The sequence below is a fragment of the Schistocerca nitens genome, chromosome 6, assembly GCF_023898315.1.
Source record: "Schistocerca nitens isolate TAMUIC-IGC-003100 chromosome 6, iqSchNite1.1, whole genome shotgun sequence".
In the NCBI taxonomy this organism is placed as follows: Eukaryota; Metazoa; Arthropoda; class Insecta; order Orthoptera; family Acrididae; genus Schistocerca; species Schistocerca nitens.
Window position 1 is genome coordinate 501,353,907 of NC_064619.1, and position 24,793 is coordinate 501,378,699.

At 45.0% G+C, this 24,793-nt stretch overlaps 1 protein-coding gene across 1 annotated transcript in view; it reads left to right on the plus strand.

Annotated features, from left to right (window-relative positions):
• The window catches only part of LOC126262910 (mucin-5AC), a 321,105-nt gene that overhangs the window by 163,962 nt on the left and 132,350 nt on the right, over positions 1-24,793 (plus strand). Inside the window, exon 4 of the mRNA XM_049959817.1 lies at positions 488-625. Within this exon, the coding sequence (XP_049815774.1) occupies positions 488-625 (138 nt within the window). The remainder of the gene's footprint in view (positions 1-487; positions 626-24,793) is intronic.

The window sequence follows — 24,793 nt, forward strand, 5'->3', positions numbered from 1 at the left end:
ACGGAATACTCCATGGGTCTAGCTCCAACTGCCATTCTGCGTTCAAAGTTGTTAATTTCCAGGCCAGCCGGTGTGGCCGAGCGGTTGTAGGCGCCTCAGTCTGAAACCGTGCGACCGCTACGGTCGCAGGTTCGAATCCTGCCTCGGGCATGGATGTGTGTGATGTCCTTAGGTTAGTTAGGTTTAAGTAGTTCAGGGGTTCTAGGGAACTGATGACCTCAGATGTTAAGTCCCATAGTGCTCAGAGCCATTTGAACCATTTGTTAATTTCCGTCATGCACCGTAATTAAGTCGGAAACCTTTACCTGAGTACAAATGATAGCTCCGCCGATGCGCTGCCCTTTTATACCCTGTGCACTCGATACTACCGCCATCTGCATGAGTGCATATCGCTATCACGTGACATCTTGTCAACTTAGTCTATTATGAGGTTCTCGAAGAAGTTACAATGCTGTCAGATGGTGTAACGTGGTGCGGTCTGTCGCAGCTGCTGCTCCACCACGTGGTCCCCGGGGCTTTCCCGCTGGAGTCGCTGCAGGACGAGATGACGGGCGTCAGTCTGGCCGGCACGCAGCTGCGGGTCAACACCTACACCACCCAGGATGAGCAGTGGAACGACGTAAAGGTAAGGCGCGACCACTTACTATGCGATTTTGTTTACGTTCCTCACTAGCGCCAACAAATTAAATTGCTTGACTCTGGGCTACCGTCTCAACCGTGGGGACTGGATTCGTGATTTTCTTACAGGAAGGCCACAGTTCGTAGTCATCTAGCGACACAGAAGTGATATATGGGTTTCCCAGAGGAAGTGTTATATGTCAATTGCTCTTCTTAATCTACAGAAACGATTAAAGTTACAGTATGAGGTACCCTCATAAATTCTTTGTTAATGATGCTGTCGTTTACTGTCGACTAAAGTGAAAAGATAAACATGAATTGTTAAATGATTTAGACAAGATTATCTGTATGATGCAAACGTATAAAATGACCCCACACAATAAATACTAGTGTGAAGTCCATCCTCATGAGTACTAAAGAGAATCCGTTAAATTTCGGTTACACGATAATTCAGACAAGTTTAAAGGTTGTCGATTCAACTAAATACCTAATATTATACTTACGAATAACTTAAATTGGAGCTACCAAACAGAAAATGTGGGGAAAGCGACTGTGGTTTTTTGGCAGAACATTTAGAAGATATAACAAATCTACTAAAGAGACCGCGTACGCAAGGTTTGTACGCCCTCTTCTGGAGTACTCTGCGCGGAGTGGGATTCTTACCAGATAAGATTCTTGGAGGGCATCGAAAAACTCAAAGAACGACAGTTTGCTTTATATTATCGTGATATAAAGGAAAGAGTATCAGAGACACGACACACGACTTGGCTGGTTTTCCTTAAAACAAAGGCGTTTTTTGTTACGAGTATAACTTCCCACGAAATTTCAATCACAAACCTTCCATTGCGAATGCCGAAGTATTTCGTCAACCTCCACCTACATAGAGAGAAATGGCTATCGTAATAAAATAAATCCGCGCTTTCACGGTAAGATTTAGGCGTTCACTACTCGCACGTGTTATTCGAGAGTGACACTGTCGACAAATAGTCTGAAAGTGGTTCTATGAACCCTCTGCCAAAGACTTAAGTGTGAATAACAGAGGAGTCGTGTAGGTGTAAATATTTGGGTAGGCTTGAAAATCATTTATTGCTGAATTAGATTAAGATATTTATCGATATGTAATCAGAAAATGATGAGATTTCCGCTTAGAACTGAGAGTCTTCTATTTTAATTTGCGAATGAGAAATACAGTTTATGATCACTTGCACTGGCAAAGATGCAAAGAGTAGTGGAACAAACTGGCGGTTCGTGTGATCGATGACAGCAGAGTTCACGAAGCGAACAGCTAGCCAGAAGCGAAGTCCAAAGCGCAGGCGAAAGTCGCTGTAAGCGTGCGCAAACAGCCCAGGGTCCAATCCGAATCGAAAATTGTAAACACAGGCAAAGTCAGTTAATCTATTATCGACGCCATGTATCGAAGACTTCAGGGAAAAGAGAGGCTTTTTTTTCTTTATTGCGATTTCATTCCCCTGCTCCATATGGGCAGGGGAGGGCTGTCAGTGGCACAATCCGCCGCTCTTCAGCCGAGTGACATAACAACTACAACAAGAATGAAATGATACATACATAAGGCGATAAAAAAGGGGAACATAAAACAGAGTAAGGGGAGAAAATGGAGGTAAAAATACACTGACATGGAGACGTTCATGGGGGACAGTTAAAAAAGTCACCAGAAAGTTAAGAAACACAGTTGGCGATTCTTAAAACACAGAGAAGTCACTGAATGCGCATGCACACATTAAAAGTCGGCCACAGTATTAAAAACATTCCGGAACAACACACTTAAAACCCACTTGGAGCATACATGACGAAGAATAAACTGCCAGGTGGGACCTGCCGAGGGAAAGGTCAGAGAGGATGGAAAAGGAGGGGAGAGCAAGAGGCAGCAAGGGGGCACAAGAGAGGGAGGGGGAATAGGAGGGAGAAGCCGCTCAGGAGGAGGGAGGGGGAGGAGAGGGAGCCCTGAGGAGGAGGCAGGAAGATGGGGTTAAAGTTGGTAGGAAGGGTAGATGTCAGGGCGAAGCTCACCATCCGGGAGGGGTGGATGGTGGAAGCTGCGCTGGGAAAGGAGATGGAGGGTGTAGAGATGAAGAGAGGGTGGGACACAACGGTAAAGGCGTGGCAACTGGTTGGGGGTGGAGAGGAAGGGAGACACCAGGGGGTGAGGGGGATCAAGGCGGCGGCCAATATATAGTATGCGGATGTGTTCAAGGAAAAGGAGAAGGTGGGGGAAAGGGATGAGGTCGTAGAGGATGTACGTGGGGGACGGAAGGCGGATGCGGAATGCGAGGTGGAGCGCATGGCGTTCGAGGATTTGGAGGGCTTTATAGAACCGGGGAGGGGCGGAAATCCAAGCTACGCTGGCATAACAGAGGATGGGGCTCAACTGCCGCATGACTAGTTATGGGTCTCTCACATCAGTGGACGAGACCACGTGACATGTCCGTGACGGCAGCGTCCTCTGCCGCAGAAGTCCTTTTCTGCAAATCGGTGCTCATGCTGGGTGGATGGAGGATACGAATCACTGCCTTGGATGCTAAGGAGATCTTTCTACACTGCAATATGGCTTCTCATTATGAGAGAGAGAGAGAGAGAGAGAGAGGGAGAGAGAGAGAGAGAGAGAGAGAGAGAGAGAGAGAGAGAGAAACTAATTCCTAATTATCCTTCCTAATTTTTCACTTTGAAAATGGGATAATCAAGCTGTTCCCTTACTTCTAGAACTTCATATATTGTGAGATTTCTTCATATAACCCCAAAACTCATCAAAATAGCTGTTGCTGCAATCTCTGGTTTAAGGCTTCCACCGACAGATCACGTTCACACGCACTATGTCGTAAGACACCTACAAAAGTCCGCAAGACTGATGGGTACTCAAAACCTGCACTTGCTAATCCTGATGATCTTTCTCTACTAAAAGAATAATGTCACAGATAGTATTGAATAACTTAATTTCTGAATTCAGAAACATGTATCACTTTGGAGTACAACTTCCCCCAAAAGAGGTCCCCTCCTACATCCCAGAGGATCACTCCCAAGGTTGACGAACTTCGAGCGACTTTTAAAATTGTTTAGGCACTGACCACGGAGCCACATAATGATTGGCTTTTGTTCAAATGCAGGTATTCTCGTTGGTCACCCCTTTTCTCCGGCAAATAGCACTTCCCTGGTAAGTGACCGATATTACAGGGTGAGCGTTCAACTGAGGAATTTTTACAATTAGATATATTATAGTTTTATGGTTCTAAATGTTATGACAAATGCTAGCAACCGCTTGTTGTGTAGCTAATGAATAACTTAATTTCTGAATTCAGAAACATGTATCACTTTGCATCACAACTTATAATTTAGGCGATATGTTTCATAATTTTCGGAATTATTTCACCCCTGTTGGATAAGTATGAAAAAGCTCTACTGTTTGCTAACATTCTCTCTGAATAAACTGATTATAATACCGATCTGAGTCAGTAGATTTTAAAGTGAATATGAATTCAGTTTTGTGTTAAACACTACGGAACATGTGTTAACTGTAGTGTAAGAGTCAACACAAATACAGGGTGTTTCAAAAATGACCGGTATATTTGAAACGGCAATAAAAACTAAACGAGCAGCGATAGAAATACACCGTTTGTTGCAATATGCTTGGGACAACAGTACATTTTCAGGCGGACAAACTTTCGAAATTACAGTAGTTACAATTTCAACAACAGATGGCGCTGCAAGTGATGTGAACGATATAGAAGACAACGCAGTCTGTGGGTGCGCCATTCTGTACGTCCTCTTTCTGCTGTAAGCGTGTGCTGTTCACAACGTGCAAGTGTGCTGTAGACAACATGGTTTATTCCTTAGAACAGAGGATTTTTCTGGTGTTGGAATTCCACCGCCTAGAACACAGTGTTGTTGCAACACGACGAAGTTTTCAACAGAGGTTTAATGTAACCAAAGGACCGAAAAGCGATACAATAAAGGATGTGTTTGAAAAATTTCAACGGACTGGGAACGTGACGGATGAACGTGCTGGAAAGGTAGGGCGACCGCGTTCGGCAACTACAGAGGGCAACGCGCAGCTAGTGCAGCAGGTGATCCAACAGCGGCCTCGGGTTTCCGTTCGCCGTGTTGCAGCTGCGGTCCAAATGACGCCAACGTCCACGTATCGTCTCATGCGCCAGAGTTTACACCTCTATCCATACAAAATTCAAACGCGGCAACCCCTCAGCGCCGCTACCATTGCTGCACGAGAGACATTCGCTAACGATATAGTGCACAGGATTGATGACGGCGATATGCATGTGGGCAGCATTTGGTTTACTGACAAAGCTTATTTTTACCTGGACGGCTTCGTCAATAAACAGAACTGGCGCATATGGGGAACCGAAAAGCCCCATGTTGCAGTCCCATCGTCCCTGCATCCTCAAAAAGTACTGGTCTGGGCCGCCATTTCTTCCAAAGGAATCATTGGCCCATTTTTCAGATCCGAAACGATTACTGCATCACGCTATCTGGATATTCTTCGTGAATTTGTGGCGGTACAAACTGCCTTAGACGACACTGCGAACACCTCGTGGTTTACGCAAGATGGTGCCCGGCCACATAGCACGGCCGACGTCTTTAATTTCCTGAATGAATATTTCGATGATCGTGTGATTGCTTTGGGCTATCCGAAACATACAGGAGGCGGCGTGGATTGGCCTCCCTATTCGCCAGACATGAACCCCTATGACTTCTTTCTGTGGGGACACTTGAAAGACCAGGTGTACCGCCAGAATCCAGAAACAATTGAACAGCTGAAGCAGTACATCTCATCTGCATGTGAAGCCATTCCGCCAGACACGTTGTCAAAGGTTTCGGGTAATTTCATTCAGAGACTACGCCATATTATTGCTACGCATGGTGGATATGTGGAAAATATCGTACTATAGAGTTTCCCAGACCGCAGCGCCATCTGTTGTTGAAAATTGTAACTACTGTAATTTCGAAAGTTTGTCTGCCTGAAAATGTACTTTTGTCCCAAGCATATTGCAACAAACGGTGTATTTCTAGCGCTGATCGTTTAGTTTTTATTGCCGTTTCAAATATACCGGTCATTTTTGAAACATCCTGTAAGAAGAAATTGTAACAGGTGGACATACCCCCCTTTTTCTTTTCCCCTCCCCCTCTTTTCCCCCCTCATCGGTCCGGGTCCCCCCCCCCTCCCCCACCACCTGCCTTCGTGTCTCCTCTATGGTGCAGTTTTTAAGTGAGTGTTTAGTGTTGTGCGTCCCCTTCCACTGCTGCGAAAAGGTGTGTTTTTGAACTCTTGCGAACAGAAACAAGACTGTCGCCGTGTTTTTTTTTCTTTTCTAATTGTGCCTGTCTAATTGCTATATATTTTACTCAGCATCACCAAACCTCTATTTTTTATTTTCACTTCGCAATTTTTCGCCATGTCACAGTTTTAACCAGTCACCGATTTATCACCTGTTTTTATTGTTCTATTATCTACTCATTAAGTTTTTGACTCCTGTAGGCTGCAGAGCGGCATGTATAAATTCAATAAACGAAAAAAAAGTGGACATGCTGAAAAACTAAATGTTACAAATCTTGACGATACGGATACATTTTGATGTCAGGGAAACAGAATAGATAAATATGATAGGAATAAGTAAGGCATAAGAGCAAGGACGAGAGGAAACTTGCATTCATAACAAGGAGTAGCAGATAATCTCCAAGAAAGTAAACATCGTCCCTAGTTTTAAATGTACTAAATGAGTCTGAAATCCGCAAAGATACTCGTGAAACGAACTATCATCGGCGCAAAAAATCAGAAAGTACGTGCCGAGGACGTAGATATTCTCGTAATCAGTTCCTTATTAACTTAAACACAGAAGACCACAACTAATTTTTCGTTTTACGGTTTTCAATGGCAATAATACGACTCTGCTACTGTAAGCTGGATGTATTACATTGCACTCAGATTTTATAATTCTATGTTGACATTGAGAGGATACGGGATATTACTTTAATTACTTCGTATTGGAAAAGTCACTGCCACTTTAGTGACTGGGAATTATGGAAGCAACATCTTTAAAAGTAGCATACCATGCTATTCTTCAGTTATTACATGCTTGCCGCTTGGAGCGCTAGCATCGCTTCAACGGTCATGAGGTTGTATGTTTTTATTTTTTTTATTTTTTTTATTTTTTTTGCCTGTGGTGTTTCGCGACTGTTTCTCATAGACTGTGGTGCTGTACTGTAAACTACTCGGTTGCATCATTTTTTTGGAGATGTTCCCTCATTTTCACGCGCGAAGAACACACGTCTCATTACTCACCAGCACTACTGTGCTTTAATGGTCAGTTTCGTGCTTATTTTCACTTCGCGCACTAATTACCAGTAACAAAGACCTGGTCAGTGAGAGACAAGAACGAATTACTCCTCTTATCGCAGACCGGAGCTCCAGTACACGCACGCCACAGAAGTAATTGAATCAACGGCTTTCTCTCAAAGTCAGCCGGACGCCTTTGCTAGAAAGTGTGGTAAGCGGTGCGGGCATCCATTTCAGAGCACTAGGGATACGGCGAGTCGTAAATTTTGGTGGTGAACTCATTCCGTGGCGCTGCGTAGACAGCGGGAAGACGCATCAGGGGCGGAAGAGGTTGGGCTCACTGCTGTAGCGCTAACGACTGCGGGACTACTCACGAATTCACGTGCCAGTCTGTGTGCTGCAAGGAGGCGACGTCCAACACAAATGACCAAACATTTTACAGGCCATTAACGCAGGCCAAATAAATGAAAGCAATGAAAACAAGCAGATAAAGCGCCGTTGATGGTAAGCAGTCTGACCCAATGCTCAGGAGAAAGCACTGAAAACGAGAGTGCCGTCGAGTAGGTATCGACGCAATCCTCAAGGAAACCCACCCACCTCACTTCTTCACAGAACAAGAGTTGGACACTATATCCGTATGGTGGAATATATGTAAGCTGTCTTTAAATGTGGAGAAATGCAAGATCAGGTCAATAAAAACGAGAAAAAAAATCTCATAGTGTACGATTACAAGATCAGTGAAAAACTGTAGAGCTCGGCAGATCGTTTAAATATACTACCTGACGAAAACTGAAGCACTCTGATGGGGAGGAGGGAACGAAATTAATACACTACTGGCCATTAAAATTGCTACACCACGAAGATGACGTGCTACAGAAGCGAAATTTAACCGACAGGAAGAAGATCCTGTGATATGCAAATGTTTAGCTTTTCAGAGCATTCACACAAGGTTGGCGCCGTTGGCGACACCTACAACGTGCTGACATCAGGAAAGTTTCCAACTGATTTCTCAGACACAAACAGCAGTTGACCGGCGTTTCCTGGTGAAACTTTGTTGTGATGCCTCGTGTAAGGAGGAGAAATGCGTTCCATCACGTTTCTGACTTTGATAAAGGTCGCATTGTAGCCTACCGCGATTGCGGTTTATCGTATCGCGACATTGCTGCTCGCGTTGGTCGAGATCCAATAACTGATAGCAGAATATAGAATCGGTGGGTTCAGGACGGTAATACGGAACGCCGTGCTGGATCCCAACGGCCTCGTATCACTAGCAATCGAGATGACAGGCATCTTATCCGCATGGTGTAACGGATCGTGCAGCCACGTCTCGATCCCTGAGTCGGTGGCGTTTGCAAGACAACAACCATCAGCACGAACAGTTCGACGACGTTTTCAGCAGCATGGACTATCAGCTCGGAGAGCATGGCTGCGGTTACCCTTGACGCTGCATCATAGACAGGAGCACCTGGGACGGTGTACTCAACGACGAACCTGGGTGCACGAATGGCAAAATTCATTTTTTCGGATGAATCCAGGTTCTGTTTACAGCATCATGATGGTTGCATCCATGTTTGGCGACATCGCGGTGAACGCACATTGGAAGTGTGTAATCGTCATCGCCATACTGGCGTATCACCCGGCGTGATGGTATGGGGTGCCATTGGTTACACGTCTCGGTCACCTTTTGTTCCCATTGACGGCACTTTGAACAGTGGAAGCTACATTTCAGATGTGTTTCGTCCCGTAGCTCTACCCTTCATTCGATCCGTTCGAACCCCTACAAGTCAGCAGGATAATGCACGACCGCATGTTGCACGTCCTGTACGGGCCTTACTGGATACAGAAAATGTTCGACTGCTGCCCTGGCCAGCACAGTCTCCAGATCTCTCACCAACTGAAAACGCCTAGTTAATGGTGGCCGAGCAACTGGCTCGTCACAATAAACCAGTCACTACTCTTGATGAACTGTGGTATCGTGTTGAAGCTGCATGGGCAGCTGTACCTGTACACGACATCCAAGCTCTGTTTGACTCAATGCCCAGGCGTATCAAGGCCATTATTACGGCCAGAGGTGGTTGTTCTGGGTACTGATTTCTCAGGATCTATGCACCCAAAATGTAATCACATGTCAGTTCTAGTATATCTGTCCAATTAATACCCGTTTATGATCTGCATTTCTTCTGGGTGTAGCAATTTTAATGGTCAGTAGTGTATGTAAGCTGTTTTTAAATCTTGAGAAATGCGAGATCAGGTCAATAAAAACGAGAAACAAAATCTCATAGTGTACGATCACAAGATTAGTGAAATGCTGTGGTGCTCATCAGATCGTTTAAATACACTACCTGACGAAAACTGAAGCATTCAGATGGGGAGGAGGGAACGAAATTAATACTTCCGGGTTGAGAGGCTGTGCGATGTTATTTCAGTGAATACAAAATCGAGTCAAATGTACAAACAACTTGTTAGTGTTAGCCTCCTTATCATTATGGTGTTACATCCCTTCTGACCTTGATGCATGCACTGATTCGGTTGTGAATGATGTCGTTGTACCCTCTCCTGAAGCAACTGCTGTAACTGATCCTTGCTGGATACTGGCAATTACACGGATTGTCCGAGCTAGTTCCACACATAGTTTATAGGAGACAGATCTGGCATCAAGTGCCATGTGTGGACGAGGTTTGTCCTGTTGGAAAATGGCACCCCAATACTGTCGGATGGGAGGCAACACTTAAGGACTCAGGATATCCATGATGTACCGTTGTGCCATCACAGTACCATCTATCACTACCCCGTTCGCACTGTGTTTCTCATCTAAATGGATACATTCAATGTACACTGGGCTCTGACGAGTTCCAATTAGTTTACGAATTTTGGTTTCATGAGCAGCCTGAGGAACAAAAAACATTATAATTAAATTGATATTAGGAGCAAGTACAAGATACAATTCATAAGAAGATATTAAATAACTTGCCTAACTTTGAATCTAATAACATAGAGAGAGAGAGAGAGAAAGGGGAGGGGGGGGGGGGAGAGACATGGAGACAGGTAGGTGAACAACACAGCTCTGAGCACTATGGGACTTAACATCTGAGGTCATCAGTCCCCTAGAACTTAGAACTACTTAAACCTAACTTACCTAGGGACATCACACACATCCATGCCCAAGGCAGAATTCGAATCTGCGACCGTAGCAGTCGCGCGGTTCCGGACTGAAGCGCCTAGAACCACTCGGCCACCACGGCCGGCCCGAGAGGTGAACAGTTCCCTATTCAAGTTACCCAAGTGGATTAGTTCATCATCATCATCATCATTTAAGACTTATTATGCCTTTCAGCGTTCAGTCTGGAGCATAGTCCCCCTTATAAAATTCCTTCATGATCCCCTATTCAGTGCTAACATTGGTGCCTCTTCTGGTATTAAGCCTATTACTTAAAAATCATTCTTAACCGAATCCAGGTACCTTCTCCTTGGTCTACCCCGACTCCTCCTACCCTCTACTGCTGAACCCATGAGTCTCTTGGGTAACCTTGCTTCTCCCATGCATGTAACATGACCCCACCATCTAAGCCTGTTCGCCCTGACTGCTACATCTATAGAGTTCGTTCCCAGTTTTTCTTTGATTTCCTCATTGTGGACACACTCCTGCCATTGTTCCCATCTGCTAGTACCTGCAATCATCCTAGCTACTTTCATATCCGTAACCTCAACCCTTTTAATAAGGTAACCGGAATCCACCCACTTTCGCTCCCATACAACAAAGTTGGTCGGAAGATTGAACGGTGCACATATAACTTAGTCTTGGTACTGACTTCCTTCTTGCAGAAGAGGGTAGATCGTAGCTGAGCGCTCACTGCATTAGCTTTGCTACACCTCGCTTCTAGTTCTTTCACTATTTTGCCATCCTGTAAGAATATGCATCCTAAGTACTTGAAACCGTCTACCTGTTCTAATTTTGTTCCTCCTATTTGGCACTCAATCCGTTTATATCTCTTTCCCACTGACATTACTTTCGTTTTGGAGATGCTAATCTTCATACCATAGTCCTTACATTTCTGATCTAGCTCTGAAATATTACTTTGCAAACTTTCAATCGAATCTGCCATCACAACTAAGTCATCCGCATATGCGAGACTGCGTATTTTGTGTTCACATATCTTAATCTCACTCAGCCAGTCTATTGTTTTCAACATATTATCCATAAATAATAAAAACAACAGTGGAGACAGACTGCAGCCTTGTCATACCCCTGAAACTATTCTGAACCATGAACTCAATTTACCGTCAACTTTAACTGCTGCCTGACTATCTATGTAAAGACCTTTAATTGCTTGCAAAAGTTTGTCTCCTATTCGATAATCTCGTACAACAGACAATAACTTCCTCCTAAGAACCCGGTCATTTGCATTTTCTATATCTATAAAGCATAGATACAATTTTCTGTTCCACTCGTAACACTTCTCCATTATTTGCCGTAAGCTAAAGATCTGGTCCTGACAACCTCTAACAGGTCTAAACCCACACTGATTTTCATCCAGTTTGTCCTCAACTAATACTCGCACTTTCCTTTCAACAATACCTGAGAAGATTTTACCCACAACGCTGATTAAAGAGATACCTCTGTAGTTGTTACAATCTTTTCTGTTTCCATGTTTAAAGATTGGTGTGATTACTGATTTCGTCCAGTCTGATGGAACCTGTCCCGACTCCCACGCCATTTCAATTATCCTATGTAGCCATTTAAGACCTGACATTCCACTGTATTTGATGAGTGCCGACTTAATTTCATCCACCACAGCCGCTTTATTGCACTGCAATCTATTGACCATTTTCTCCACTTCCTCAAATGTGATCCTATTTCCATCATCATTCCTATCCCATTGTACATCGAAATCTGAAACATTACTGGTCGTATTTTCACCTACATTGAGCAACTCTTCAAAATATTCCCTCCATCTGCCCAAGGCATCAACAGGATTCACCAGCAGTTTTCCTGACTTGTCCAAAATACTTGTCATTTCCTTCTTACCTCCCTTTCGAAGACTGCTAATTAGTGGATTAGTTCAAGACAATAAAAATACAGTTCCTAACGAAAAGCAGCTGCTAGTGAGATGGGCTCACAGCTATCTCTATTGCCAAGTTAATCCAAGGAATTACGTGTTAACTGGAGAGAAATTCGTGAAACGTAAGTAAATTTTAATGATCCAGTGTTTTCAGGACGTAGTAACATCACGTTCGTGACAAACAATTTCGGGGAATTACAGTTTGTCGATGATTATATGCCACACATACACAGCGTTTAGGATCGCTTTACGATATGTACACTCCTGGAAATGGAAAAAAGAACACATTGACACCGGTGTGTCAGACCCACCATACTTGCTCCGAACACTGCGAGAGGGCTGTACAAGCAATGATCACACGCACGGCACAGCGGACACACCAGGAACCGCGGTGTTGGCCGTCGAATGGAGCTAGCTGCGCAGCATTTCTGCACCGCCGCCGTCAGTGTCAGCCAGTTTGCCGTGGCATACGGAGCTCCATCGCAGTCTTTAACACTGGTAGCATGCCGCGACAGCGTGGACGTGAACCGTATGTGCAGTTGACGGACTTTGAGCGAGGGCGTATAGTGGGCATGCGGGAGGCCGGGTGGACGTACCGCCGAATTGCTCAACACGTGGGGCGTGAGGTCTCCACAGTACATCGATGTTGTCGCCAGTGGTCGGCGGAAGGTGCACGTGCCCGTCGACCTGGGACCGGACCGCAGCGACGTACGGATGCACGCCAAGACCGTAGGATCCTACGCAGTGCCGTAGGGGACCGCACCGCCACTTCCCAGCAAATTAGGGACACTGTTGCTCCTGGGGTATCGGCGAGGACCATTCGCAACCGTCTCCATGAAGCTGGGCTACGGTCCCGCACACCGTTAGGCCGTCTTCCGCTCACGCCCCAACATCGTGCAGCCCGCCTCCAGTGGTGTCGCGACAGGCGTGAATGGAGGGACGAATGGAGACGTGTCGTCTTCAGCGATAAGAGTCGCTTCTGCCTTGGTGCCAATGATGGTCGTATGCGTGTTTGGCGCCGTGCAGGTGAGCGCCACAATCAGGACTGCATACGACCGAGGCACACAGGGCCAACACCCGGCATCATGGCATGGGGAGCGATCTCCTACACTGGCCGTACACCACTGGTGATCGTCGAGGGGACACTGAATAGTGCACGGTACATCCAAACCGTCATCGAACCCATCGTTCTACCATTCCTAGACCGGCAAGGGAACTTGCTGTTCCAACAGGACAATGCACGTCCGCATGTATCCCGTGCCACCCAACGTGCTCTAGAAGGTGTAAGTCAACTACCCTGGCCAGCAAGATCTCCGGATCTGTCCCCCATTGAGCATGTTTGGGACTGGATGAAGCGTCGTCTCACGCGGTCTGCACGTCCAGCACGAACGCTGGTCCAACTGAGGCGCCAGGTGGAAATGGCATGGCAAGCCGTTCCACAGGACTACATCCAGCATCTCTACGATCGTCTCCATGGGAGAATAGCAGCCTGCATTGCTGCGAAAGGTGGATATACACTGTACTGGTGCCGACATTGTGCATGCTCTGTTGCCTGTGTCTATGTGCCTGTGGTTCTGTCAGTGTGATCATGTGATGTATCTGACCCCAGGAATGTGTCAATAAAGTTTCCCCTTCCTGGGACAATGAATTGACGGTGTTCTTATTTCAATTTCCAGGAATGTAGATCTACAGTGCACATATGCATATATTTCAGCCTAAAATTGAACAACACAATGTTAATGATTCTCACTGTACATTTGCGAACAAACGTTTGTATGGTCAGAATTGAAGTTACTTCCTTTATAAAGGAAGATTCTCTAATATTTGCTCACCTCTTTCTGCGTGATTATACGTTCATCCTTGTGCTTCTTGTCTTCGTAAGTTTTCCTTGGTTCAAATGGTTCAAATGGCTCTGAGCACTATGGGACTCAACTTCTGAGGTCATTAGTCCCCTAGAACTTAGAACTACTTAAACCTAACTAACCTAAGGACATCACACACATCCATGCCCGAGGCAGGATTCGAACCTGCGACCGTAGCCGTCTCGCGGTTCCAGACTGCAGCGCCTAGAACCGCACGGCCACTTCGGCCGGCGTAAGTTTTCCTTCAAGTAGCATGAAAACTATTCGCTGCCACTATGAGTTTACTGTTACTACCTGATTCCGGCAACTGCTTACTAAAGAAAGCTCGTTCTTGCGAGACGATGCTTCCGCGGTGAGGGCATGTATGGCAGGGAGTACGTATATAGGGGCATAATTAGCTGACTTTTGTTCCGCTCGCGATTGATGCGCGAGAACGACGACTTCAATATGAATTCTTACGAGTCTATATGGAAACTAATTGACAGATGTGATAACAATCAACCCAGCATGACAGATGATGTCTATGAACTCTTTCTGTGGTAAAAGCGCATATCGCTATAGCAATCCATTTTAAGTGGCAGATTACAGTGTACAATAAATATCTGGGCTTTCTGCAGCCAGATTCAGCTAACGTAAAAACCAAGAATTTCCATTAGTAAATCCAGAGAAACTGTGGTCAAAACGTCGATTTTATTCATTTAGTGGCTTATTTTAAAAATCGACGTGGCTCTACAACCAGAAGACTTTCAGTAACAGTGTGGAGGGTAGCCTTCAATATATTCTTTCTATCTCTCCGCTCTCTCCTCTGCGTTTAACCCTAGAATTCCATTACACTCTTAATGTTTCCGCTCTTGCTTTTAATTCCACGAAAGATTATTCTGACTTTCCCCGTATACTGAGTCAGTCATTCCGACAACCTTTTCTTTTACTATTTCTCCCTGTTTTTGCTGCAGCCATTTGCCTTCGCATCCCTGCATTTCCTATTTATCTCTTACCTAAGAGATGTATATTGCTGTATTCCTGTCTTCCCTAACACATTTGTACTTCCTTCTTTCGTCAATTAATTGAAGAATTTCCTCTGTTACCAAAGGTTTCTTTACAGTTACGTTCCTAATACTTATGTTTGTCTTTCCATCTGTGATTGCTTTTTCAAAGACTTCCAGTTATCTTCAACGCAGCTGTCTCTTCTGCTACTCCTTAACGCAATATCCACATCCTTGACGAACTTCAAACGAGTCTCATCCTTGCTCAATGCTTCAGTATCTCGTTTCCTTCCACACTGACTCTCCCGTATGATTCTCTTAAACTTCAGACTACTCTTCATCAATACTAAATTGTTATCTAAGTCTATGTCTATTCCTGGGTACGCCTTACAACACAACATGCTACTTGGTACCCTCTATTTGACTATGATGTAATACAGCCGTAATCTTCCCGTGTCTCCTGGCCTTTTCGACGTATACCTCCTCTTCTTGTGCTTCTTGGACAATGTGTTCGCCATTACAGTCTGAAATTTATTGCACATCACAATATTAGTCTTTCTTCTCTCTCATTCCTTCTACCAAGACCGTATTTGTGAGCAACATTTCTCCTACTCCTTCCCCTACAATAGCACTCCAATATCCAATGATTATTAGATTTTCATCTCCTACTATGGGCTGAATTACCCGCTCGGTATCCTCGTAGTTATACTTTCTCTATATATTCATCTTCTGCTTGCGATGTTGCCATGTATACCTGAACTATTGTTGTTGGCGTTGGTCTGCTGCCAATTCTGGTGAGAGCAATCCTTCCTATTAACAACGAATCCTACTCCCGTTATACCATTTTCAGATGTTGTTGATATTATCATAGACTCTTCTGGCAAGAAATCTTTATATTCTTTCCATTTCATTCACAGACACCCACTATATCTAGATTGAGCCTTAGAATTTCCCTTTTCAGATTTTCTAGCTTCCATGCCACGTTCTAACTTCTGGCATTCCACACTCCGACTCGTACTCGTAAAATGTTACCCTTCCGTTCAGTATTTTTCTCTCATGATCACCAAGGAACAAGTGCTCGGATTAAAAAAGGATGTAAGATAGGCATGCAGTATTTTGCCCCTACTGTTCAATCTATACAACGAAAAAGCAATGACGGAAATAAATGAAAGATTGAAGAGTGAGGTTTAAACGCAGGTTGAGGATATCAATGATAAGATTCGCTGATGACATTGTCACCCTGAGAGAATGTGAAGAAGAATTACAGGATCTGTTGAATAGATTGAAGAGTCTAATTAGTAGAGAATATGGATTGAAAGTAAACCGAAGAAAGACGAAAGTAATGAGAAGTAGCAGAAATGAGAACAGCGAGAAAATTAACATCAGAATTGGATATCACGGAGTAGATGAAGTCAAGGAATTCTGCTACCTTGGGAGCAAAATAACGGATAACAGACGAAGCAAGGAGGACATAAAATGCAGACTAGCAAAGGCAAAAAGGGCGCTCCTGGCCAAGAGAGGTCTACTAGTATGAAACATCGGCATTAATTTTTGAGAATGTACATTTGAAGCACAGTACTGTATGGTAGTGAAACATGATCTGTGGGAAAACTGGAACTGAAGACAATTCTAGCATTTGAGATGCGATGCTAACAGCAGATTGTTGAAACTAAGATGGACTTATAAGGTAAGGAACGTGGAAGTGCCCGGAAGAATAGGCGAAGAGAGGAACATATGGAAATGTACAGCAAGACAGTGACTGGAATACATACAACAAATAACTAAGGATGTAGGTTCGAACTGCTACCCTGCAATGAACAGGTTGGCATAGGAGACCGCATCAAATGAATCAGAAAAATAATGACATTAATCTAATACTACAGATTATGTGATGGCGATACATATGTCACTAGTGTTGCGGAACGGTAGGTCTTCAGACTTAAAAGAATACAGTGTAGCATGAAGCCCTGAAGATCACTATCAGATCCTCTTACTGTCGTGGCATGGAACTAAATGTGCCTGGGTATGTCCAGGCACAATGTTAGTCATGTAATTTACTTAGATATGTGGGGACAAGCGTTACAGAAAATGAACTAGTAGGGTTCGAATCTTCGTCTGAATAGTCAGATTTTGATTTTCTTTTGAATTTCAGTAAAGCAGTATCGCCAAATACTGTGGTGCTTCCTTGTACGACGACATGGCCGATTTCCTTGTCCACTCAGACCTTGAAATTCCGAGTCTAATGATCTCGTCATTGACGGGAGATTAAAACCTAATCTTGCTTCCAAGCATGTTTGCATGAAACTCGACGAAGTAACATTAATATTGTTGCTAAATGACTGTATTAAAGAAAAATGCTGACCAGCCGCAGCTTGCACACTTCAACTGGCAACACGTCAGGCGAATACACAGGCCAAAAAAAGGAGTGGTGCCTGCATTACTCACGTATACTATCGGACCAAAAGTATCTGGACACCACTATGTAATGCGGAACTGACCACTAGGTGTCCAAGAACCGGACCGGCTAGTACAACAGGAGGTGGTGTAACCGGGTTTTCTCTTTTGATGGTAGTCAGTTGTCAGGATGAGCATTACTGCAAAGGCATTTGATTCTAAAGCATTATGTCAGGATTAAAAACACTTAATAAATTCCTTTTTTCTCTTAACAACATGTGGGCAGGGTGGGTTCTTCCTTGGCTCGGGTATGAGGTAGAATAAAACAGCATTTTTACATAAGATAACTTTTATTGAAGATTTGTACAATGGTTTCCTTATTGGATTGTTCTGGCTGGAAGAGCGGCAGCTGTGTCGTTTGCGAAGCCTTGCTGCGTGAGCGGCGGCGTCTGATTACGCCTGGCGGTGTGTATCTTGTGTCACTGTGTCGTCCAGTTGACTGGAGACGCGCATCGTGAGGTGGCCCGTTTAATTATTGAGAACGAAGTCGTGAATCGGATGGTGATACCTTGGATGTGGCGTCCCAGTGTTTCTCTTCTCTATGCGGCCGCGTATGTCAATGTTGTGCGTCGGCCAGCGGAGCGGCGCGGCGGGGGAAGGCCAGCGTCCCGGACTCGAACAACGGACTCCAGCGTGCCAGTCTTCGGCTGTCAGATCTCCATCCCCAGCTCACAGGTGACTGCTGATATGAGGCCGTCTCCTTCCCGTCCTCACGAGTCACCCGGGTACGTAAAAATCAGTCTTCAAATACCTTATAACTTCTGTCTTCTGGCGGCGAGGCTGCTGCTTGCTATTCCATTACAGCGGTGGACTTGGTGCGTCTGTGTACGATGTAGTCTCTTCCTGCATGACGGTCTTCAGCACCGAAAGTGAACTGAAAACTACTCCTCTCGGGCCCACTGCATCTCACGTATTTATTCACTTCAGTTCACTGGAGGTGAACGACTTAACGGTCATTACCTCTTCTGTCACGTTGAAAAGCTTCTCGAAGAATCTTCTTAATGTCGGTCATTGGCTCTTGGAATGTAGGCGAGGGCCTTCGATCACATGTGACAATTGAGAAACACGTGAGCCGGTGGGGTGATGCTCTGACGGCTGAATCGACAGCTTCCGCTTATGTGGGGAGGACGATGGCTTCTCCTGAACTTGCTGACTTGCAAGCGCCGGCTGTTGCCACGGCTGCTCTGCCCGCTGTTTGCCAGTGTGTAATTCTTCAAAACTAAACTAAGTTTTTCATTTATTTTCTAATTTCTGCTTCACTTCACATTGATTTTACTAATTTATTTACCTATCTTAAGTACCACTCAACAGTGGGGAGTATTGTGTGTCAGTAGAGAAGCAGTAACAGCAGAATGGCTTCGTCAGAAGATCTCAGTGAATTCGAACGTGGCCTACTCATTGGATTTCACTTACGTAACATATCCATCTAGGACATTTCAATCCTTCCGAAGCTGCCCGAGACGTCTAGTGGTGATGTGACTGTGGAATGGAAACGCGAAGGAAGAGCCACAGTTGACCCAAGACCAGGGAAACCTCATGCACTGACGCACAGGGATCCCCAGGCATTGCAAAGAGTGGCTACAAAATGTCGCGTGTAACCACTTGTGAGTTGCAAAGTGCCACTAGCAGTCCAAGAAGCACAGTGACTATGCGTAGGAGTACACTGGTTGAGCAGCTACTCATAAGCCACCCATTTCTGTAGTCGATACTAAGCGACGCTTGAGGTGGCGTAAAGGGCAGCGCCATGACAGAAAACAGGTGATTAGGAGTGAAGAATCAAGCTGTATACTGTGGCAATCCGATGGAAGGGTTTGGGTTTGGCGAATGCGTGGAGAACGGCATCTGCCAGCATGTGTAGTGCCAGCAACCAAGTACAGAGGAGGTGATGTTACAGAATGGGTGTGTGTTTCGTTGCTAGCGTGTGCTCCTCTTACTGGGCTTACAGAAACGCAGATTGGCTGGAGGAAATGATTTTACAGCATTGTCTGCTGCGTGCGTTAGAGGAACAGTTAGGAGGTGATGATTTTTTATATCGGCATGTCCTAAAAGAGCGTATGTGAGACAATAGTTTGTAAACAATAAAATTCTTAAAAAGCAGTGGTCTGCCCCGACTCTGGACATGTACCGAATGAACACCTTTAGGATGAGTCAGAATGTTGTCTTCGCTCCAGAGCCCAGCATCCACCATCACTTCCTTCCTTGGTTTCGGCTCTTGAGGAAGAATGGACCGTCGTTCCTCCATAGACATTCAGGCACGTTACTGAAAGCGCCCCCAGCAGAGTTCAAACTGTCAGATGCGAAGGGAGAACACACCCCACATTAATGCACACTAAGAGGCGTCTGAATACTTTTGATCAAACAGATTCCTTACTATTTTATAGTCATTTAGAGCCGGGAACCTCGTAAACCACTATTGCTCACAACGGCACATAACGCTGCACGTCTTCAGTGTGCCAAGCAAGACAGAAACCGGACAAGATCTGAGTGGAGCCGTGTAGTGATGTGTAACGAGTCACGATCTACACTCTTTTCAGATTATACAAAGCATCTAGTGCAGCGACGGCCTAATGAGCGAAGTTTGCAACTTTCGTTGTACTGATTTGTTACTCAGGTTACATCCAATGACTACTTCATGTTCGAAGTCACTGAGCTCTCCTGGCCGACGCACTTTGCTGTTACTGCTTCTCCAATAACAAAAAATACATCCGACTTCCTTTTATTTTTATTTATTTACTTTTATTGACTTATTTAACTTCTTGGTAAGAATTAGTGCCATCAAGCCGTCTCTCACATCTAACCAGCGTTCTATACGTTTTACATTCCATATATTACAGTAAACTTATTATAAATTTTTAAATTTAGAAAGTAGAAATTACAGTACTACGTATACGAGGGCCGTCCTCAAAGTAAGTTCCGTTTCTATTGCTATCCGCGGCAGCGCTACGATCGCAGTTCCGAGCATGCGCGGCAGTTACTCTGAATCAAGGAGAAGACATGTACGCTATTTTCAGATCGCTGCTACAGACGTGTGCTTTGTAGCGCTTCTTTATAATGCCAGCCGTAACTGAAAAGGCCACCACGTGTGAAATCTGATCTGTGATTCGTTTTCTAAATGCAAAGAACGTTAAACCAAAGGAAATTCATCGGCAAATCTGCGAGGACTATGGACAAAATACTATGAGTGATTCCATGGTTAGAAAATGGGTCAGACTGTTCAATGAAAGACGTGATCAAGTGCACCATGAAGAACGAAGTGGATGCCCGTCTGTGGTTACTGATGAACTGGTTCATACAATTGAAGAGATGATTCAGCACAACCGTAAGTTTACACTTAGTGCCCTTGCTATGGAAGTTCCACAAATCTCACGATCACTGATTCATGAAGTTATTACTGAAAAACTGAAATTTCGAAAGCTTTGCTCACGTTGGGTACCCAAAATTCTTACTGAACAACACAAAAAACAACGGATGAGCAGAGCACTTCAGTTTTTGACACGCTACAATAAAGAAGGCGATGGTTTTCTTTCTCGGATAGTCACGGGGGATGAAACGTGGGTATCGTACGACAACCCTGAAACAAAACGGCAATCAGTGGAAAGGAGGCACATTTCATCCCCAACGAAGGTTAAGCCTAAGCAAATCTTGACAATGGTTGAAATGGCTCTGAGCACTATGGGACTTAACATCTGAGGTCATCAGTCCCCTAGAACTTAGAACTACTTAAACCTAACTAACCTAAGGACATCACACACATCCATGCCCGAGGCAGGATTCGAACCTGCGACCGTAGCGGTCGCGCCGTTCCAGACTGAAGCGCCTCGAACCGCTCGGCCACCACGGCCGGCAAATCTTGACACCTCGAAAAGTCATGTGCACCGTTTTTTGGGACAGAAAAGGCATTTTGATGATTGATTTCTTACCACGAGGCCAAACAATCAATGAAAATTGTTTCTACGAGACCATCAAAAAATTGCGCCACGCAATACACAACAAGCGCCGAGGATTACTGTCAAAAGGTGTTATTTTTTTCCACGATAATGCGCGACCTCAGACGGCGAATGTGAACAAACAACTTCACTGGGACGCGTTTGATTATCCTCCGTACAGCCCGGACCTCGCTCCTAGCGACTTTCTCTCTTCTTGCACCTAAAATCTTTCCTTGGTGGTCAACACTTCAACAATGATGACGAGCTGAAAAAACATGTTACCACATGGTTGAATACACAAGCGGAAACCTTCTATGAAGAAGCCATACAAAAACTTGTGCCACGCTATGACAAGTGCCTACAAAATTTCGGAAGCTATGTAGAAAAGTAGTTTAACAGTTGTAGATTTTTGTACAATAAATATTTTTTCTGCATCTGTACACGTCTGTTTTATATAAGCAAACGGAACTTACTTTGTGGACGACCCTAGTAAAAAACACATACACGCAGTTCGCATTCATGTATCATAACCACAACAATAATTAGAGGTTACGGTAAGGTAGCGCTAGCAGCAATGGGCCTGGAGAAAGGGTTGGAAGAGGGAGGAAAAGAGGACTGTGATAATACATAGTTGAAGAATGTAAGGAAGGAGGAGGTGGCGTCACATAGAGAAAAAGAAAAAGAGGAGTAAGTGTAACTGGGAGAAGGCAGGAGCACTGATTTTAGTATTTGACAGAGGATAAGGTGGCCTTATAAGTTACTTTTGGGGAACGCTAAGAGAGTGGCAAAAGGAAGTGCTTCAACTCTTTCTTAAAAGCAGCAGGGCTTCGAATTGTGCGAAGAATGCAGGGCAGTTTGTTCCAGAGACGGACAGCAGCGACAGTGAAGGAGTTTGCAGAAGTTTTTGTGTTATGAATGAGCACAGCTAGAATACTAGGTCACCTTGTGTTTCGCTCATGATAGCTCTAAAGGTGTTTAATGTCTGAGGTGAGGTACTGGGGTCCTTGATCCCAAGCTGCCTGTGTAGTACACGCAGCGCATGGTAGTCTCGTAACGTGTCTGGCCGCAGCCGCCCCAACTGAGCGTATAGAAGCACCGACATGGCCATATCGACGAATGCACACAAGCATACATGTCTAGCTCCAACCGTCTTCTGTTTTTACTCCTCGCGCCGTGTTAAATCACATCACTATAGTGAAAGTTCGGCAGAACGAGAGATTGCACAAATTTACGTTTTAATCCCTTGAATGTAAGTTCCGAAAATTTTGTGAGCATAGAGGCTAGCGGAAGTCTGCCGGCACATGGCGACAGCATTCTGTGCCCAGTTTAGACGCTCATTCAAAGCTACACCCATTCCATCACTGCTTTCCGAGGCGGTGCTGTGATATGGAAGACTTAAAAGGAGGGCATCAGGTCACGCAGTTCTGAACTTGCATTACCCTCTACTACACTGGGGCGCCAACCAAACTGGTATAGGCATGCGTATTCAAAAACAGAAATATGAAAACAGGCACAATACCACGGTGCGGTGGGCAACGCCTATATAAGACAACAAGTGTCTGACGCAGTTGTTAGATCGGTTACTGCTGCTACAATGGCAGTTTATCAAGATTTAAGTGAGTTTGAACGTCGACGCACGAGCGATGGGACACAGCATCTCCGAGGTAGCGATGAAGTGGGGATTTTTCCGTACGACCATTTCACGAGTTTACCGTGAATATTAGGAATCTGGTAAAACATCACATCTCCGACATCGCTGCTGCCGGAAAAAGATCCTGCAAGAGCAGGACCAACGACGACAGAAGAGAATCGTTCAGCGTGACAGAAGTGCAACCCTTCCACAATATGCTGCAGATTTCAATTCTGCGCCATCACCAAGTGTCAGCGTGCGAACCATTCAACTAAACATCATCGATATGAGCTTTCGGAGCCGAAAGCCCAGTCGTGTACCCTTGATGACTGGACGACACAAAGCTTTATGCCTTGCCTGGGTCTTTCAACGTCAACATTGGACTACTGGTGACTCGAAACATGTTGCCTGGTCGGACGAGTCTCGTCTCAAATTGTGTCGAGCGGATGGACGTGTACGGGTATAGACAACCTCATGAATCCATGGCACCTGCACGTCATCAGGGGACTGTTCAAGCTGATAGAGACTCTGTAATGGTGTGAGGCGCTTGTAGTTGGGGTGGCATGGTACCCCTGATACGTCTAGATTCGACTCTGAAAAGTGACACGTACAAAAACATCCTATCTGATTACCTGCATCCATTCATGTCCATTGTGCATTCCGACGGACTTGGGCAATTCCAGCAGGACAATGCGACACCCCACACGTCCTGAACTGGTGCAACAAAATGGCTCCAGGAACACTCTTCTGAGTTTAAATTCTTCCGCTGGCCACCGAACTCCCCAGATAAGAACATTATTGAGCTTATCTGGGATGCCTTGCAACGTGTTGTTCAGAATAGATCTCCGCCCGCTCGTAGTCTTACGGATTTATGGACAGTCCTGGAGGATTCGTGGTGGCAGTTCCCTCCAACAATACTTCAGACATTAGTCGAGTCCATGCCACGTCATGTTGTGGCACTTCTGCGTGCTCGCTGGGACCCTACACGATAACAGGCACGTGTACCAGAGTCTTTGGCTGTTCAGTGTATATCTACTTGATGACTCAATAGATGCAATAATTACATTTAAAACATTTGGACGACAATGATACATAAGATACGAGAATTCAAACTTTATAGATGTAGAATTTGACACGTGCACGACTAGCTGGGAAATCTACATCTACATCTTCATATATACTCCGCTAGCCCCAAGCGGTGTGTGGCGGAGGGCACAATTCGCGCCAAAGTCATATTTCCCCCCCCCCCCCCCCCCCCCCCCCACTGTTCCACTCGCGGACCGAGCGAGGGAAAAACGACTGAACGCCTCAGTACGAGCTCTCTTATTTCCCATATCTTTGAATGATGACCATTACGCGATTTGAAAATTAGTGGTAATAATATATGCTCTACATCCTCGGTGAAGACTGGATTTCGGAATTTAGTGAGCATCCCCTTCTGTTTAGAGCGTCGTATATCTGCAAGTGTATCGCACTTCAAACTTTCTATGAGATTTTTAACGCTCTCACGATGGCTAAATGTACCAATCTTGCCGCTCTTCTTTGGACCTTCTCAATCTCTTCAATCAGACCCAACTGGTAAGGGTCCCATACAGACGAACAAAACTGTAAGACTGGACGAACTAACGTATTGTAAGCTATTTCCTTTGTTGAAGGACTGCCTAGCTTCAGGATTCTACCAATAAACCGCAATCTAGAGTTCGCCTTACCCGTTACTTGTGTAATCTGATGATTCCATTTGAGATCCAAAAAAATGGCTCTGAGCACTATGGGACTTAACATCTGTGGTCATCAGTCCCCTAGAACTAAGAACTACTTAAACCTAACTAACCTAAGGACATCACACACATCCATGGCCGGGTCCGGATTCGAACCTGCGACCGTAGCGGTCACGCGGTTCCAGACTGAAGCGCCTAGAACCGCACCGCCACACCGGCCGGCATTTGAGATCATTTCGAA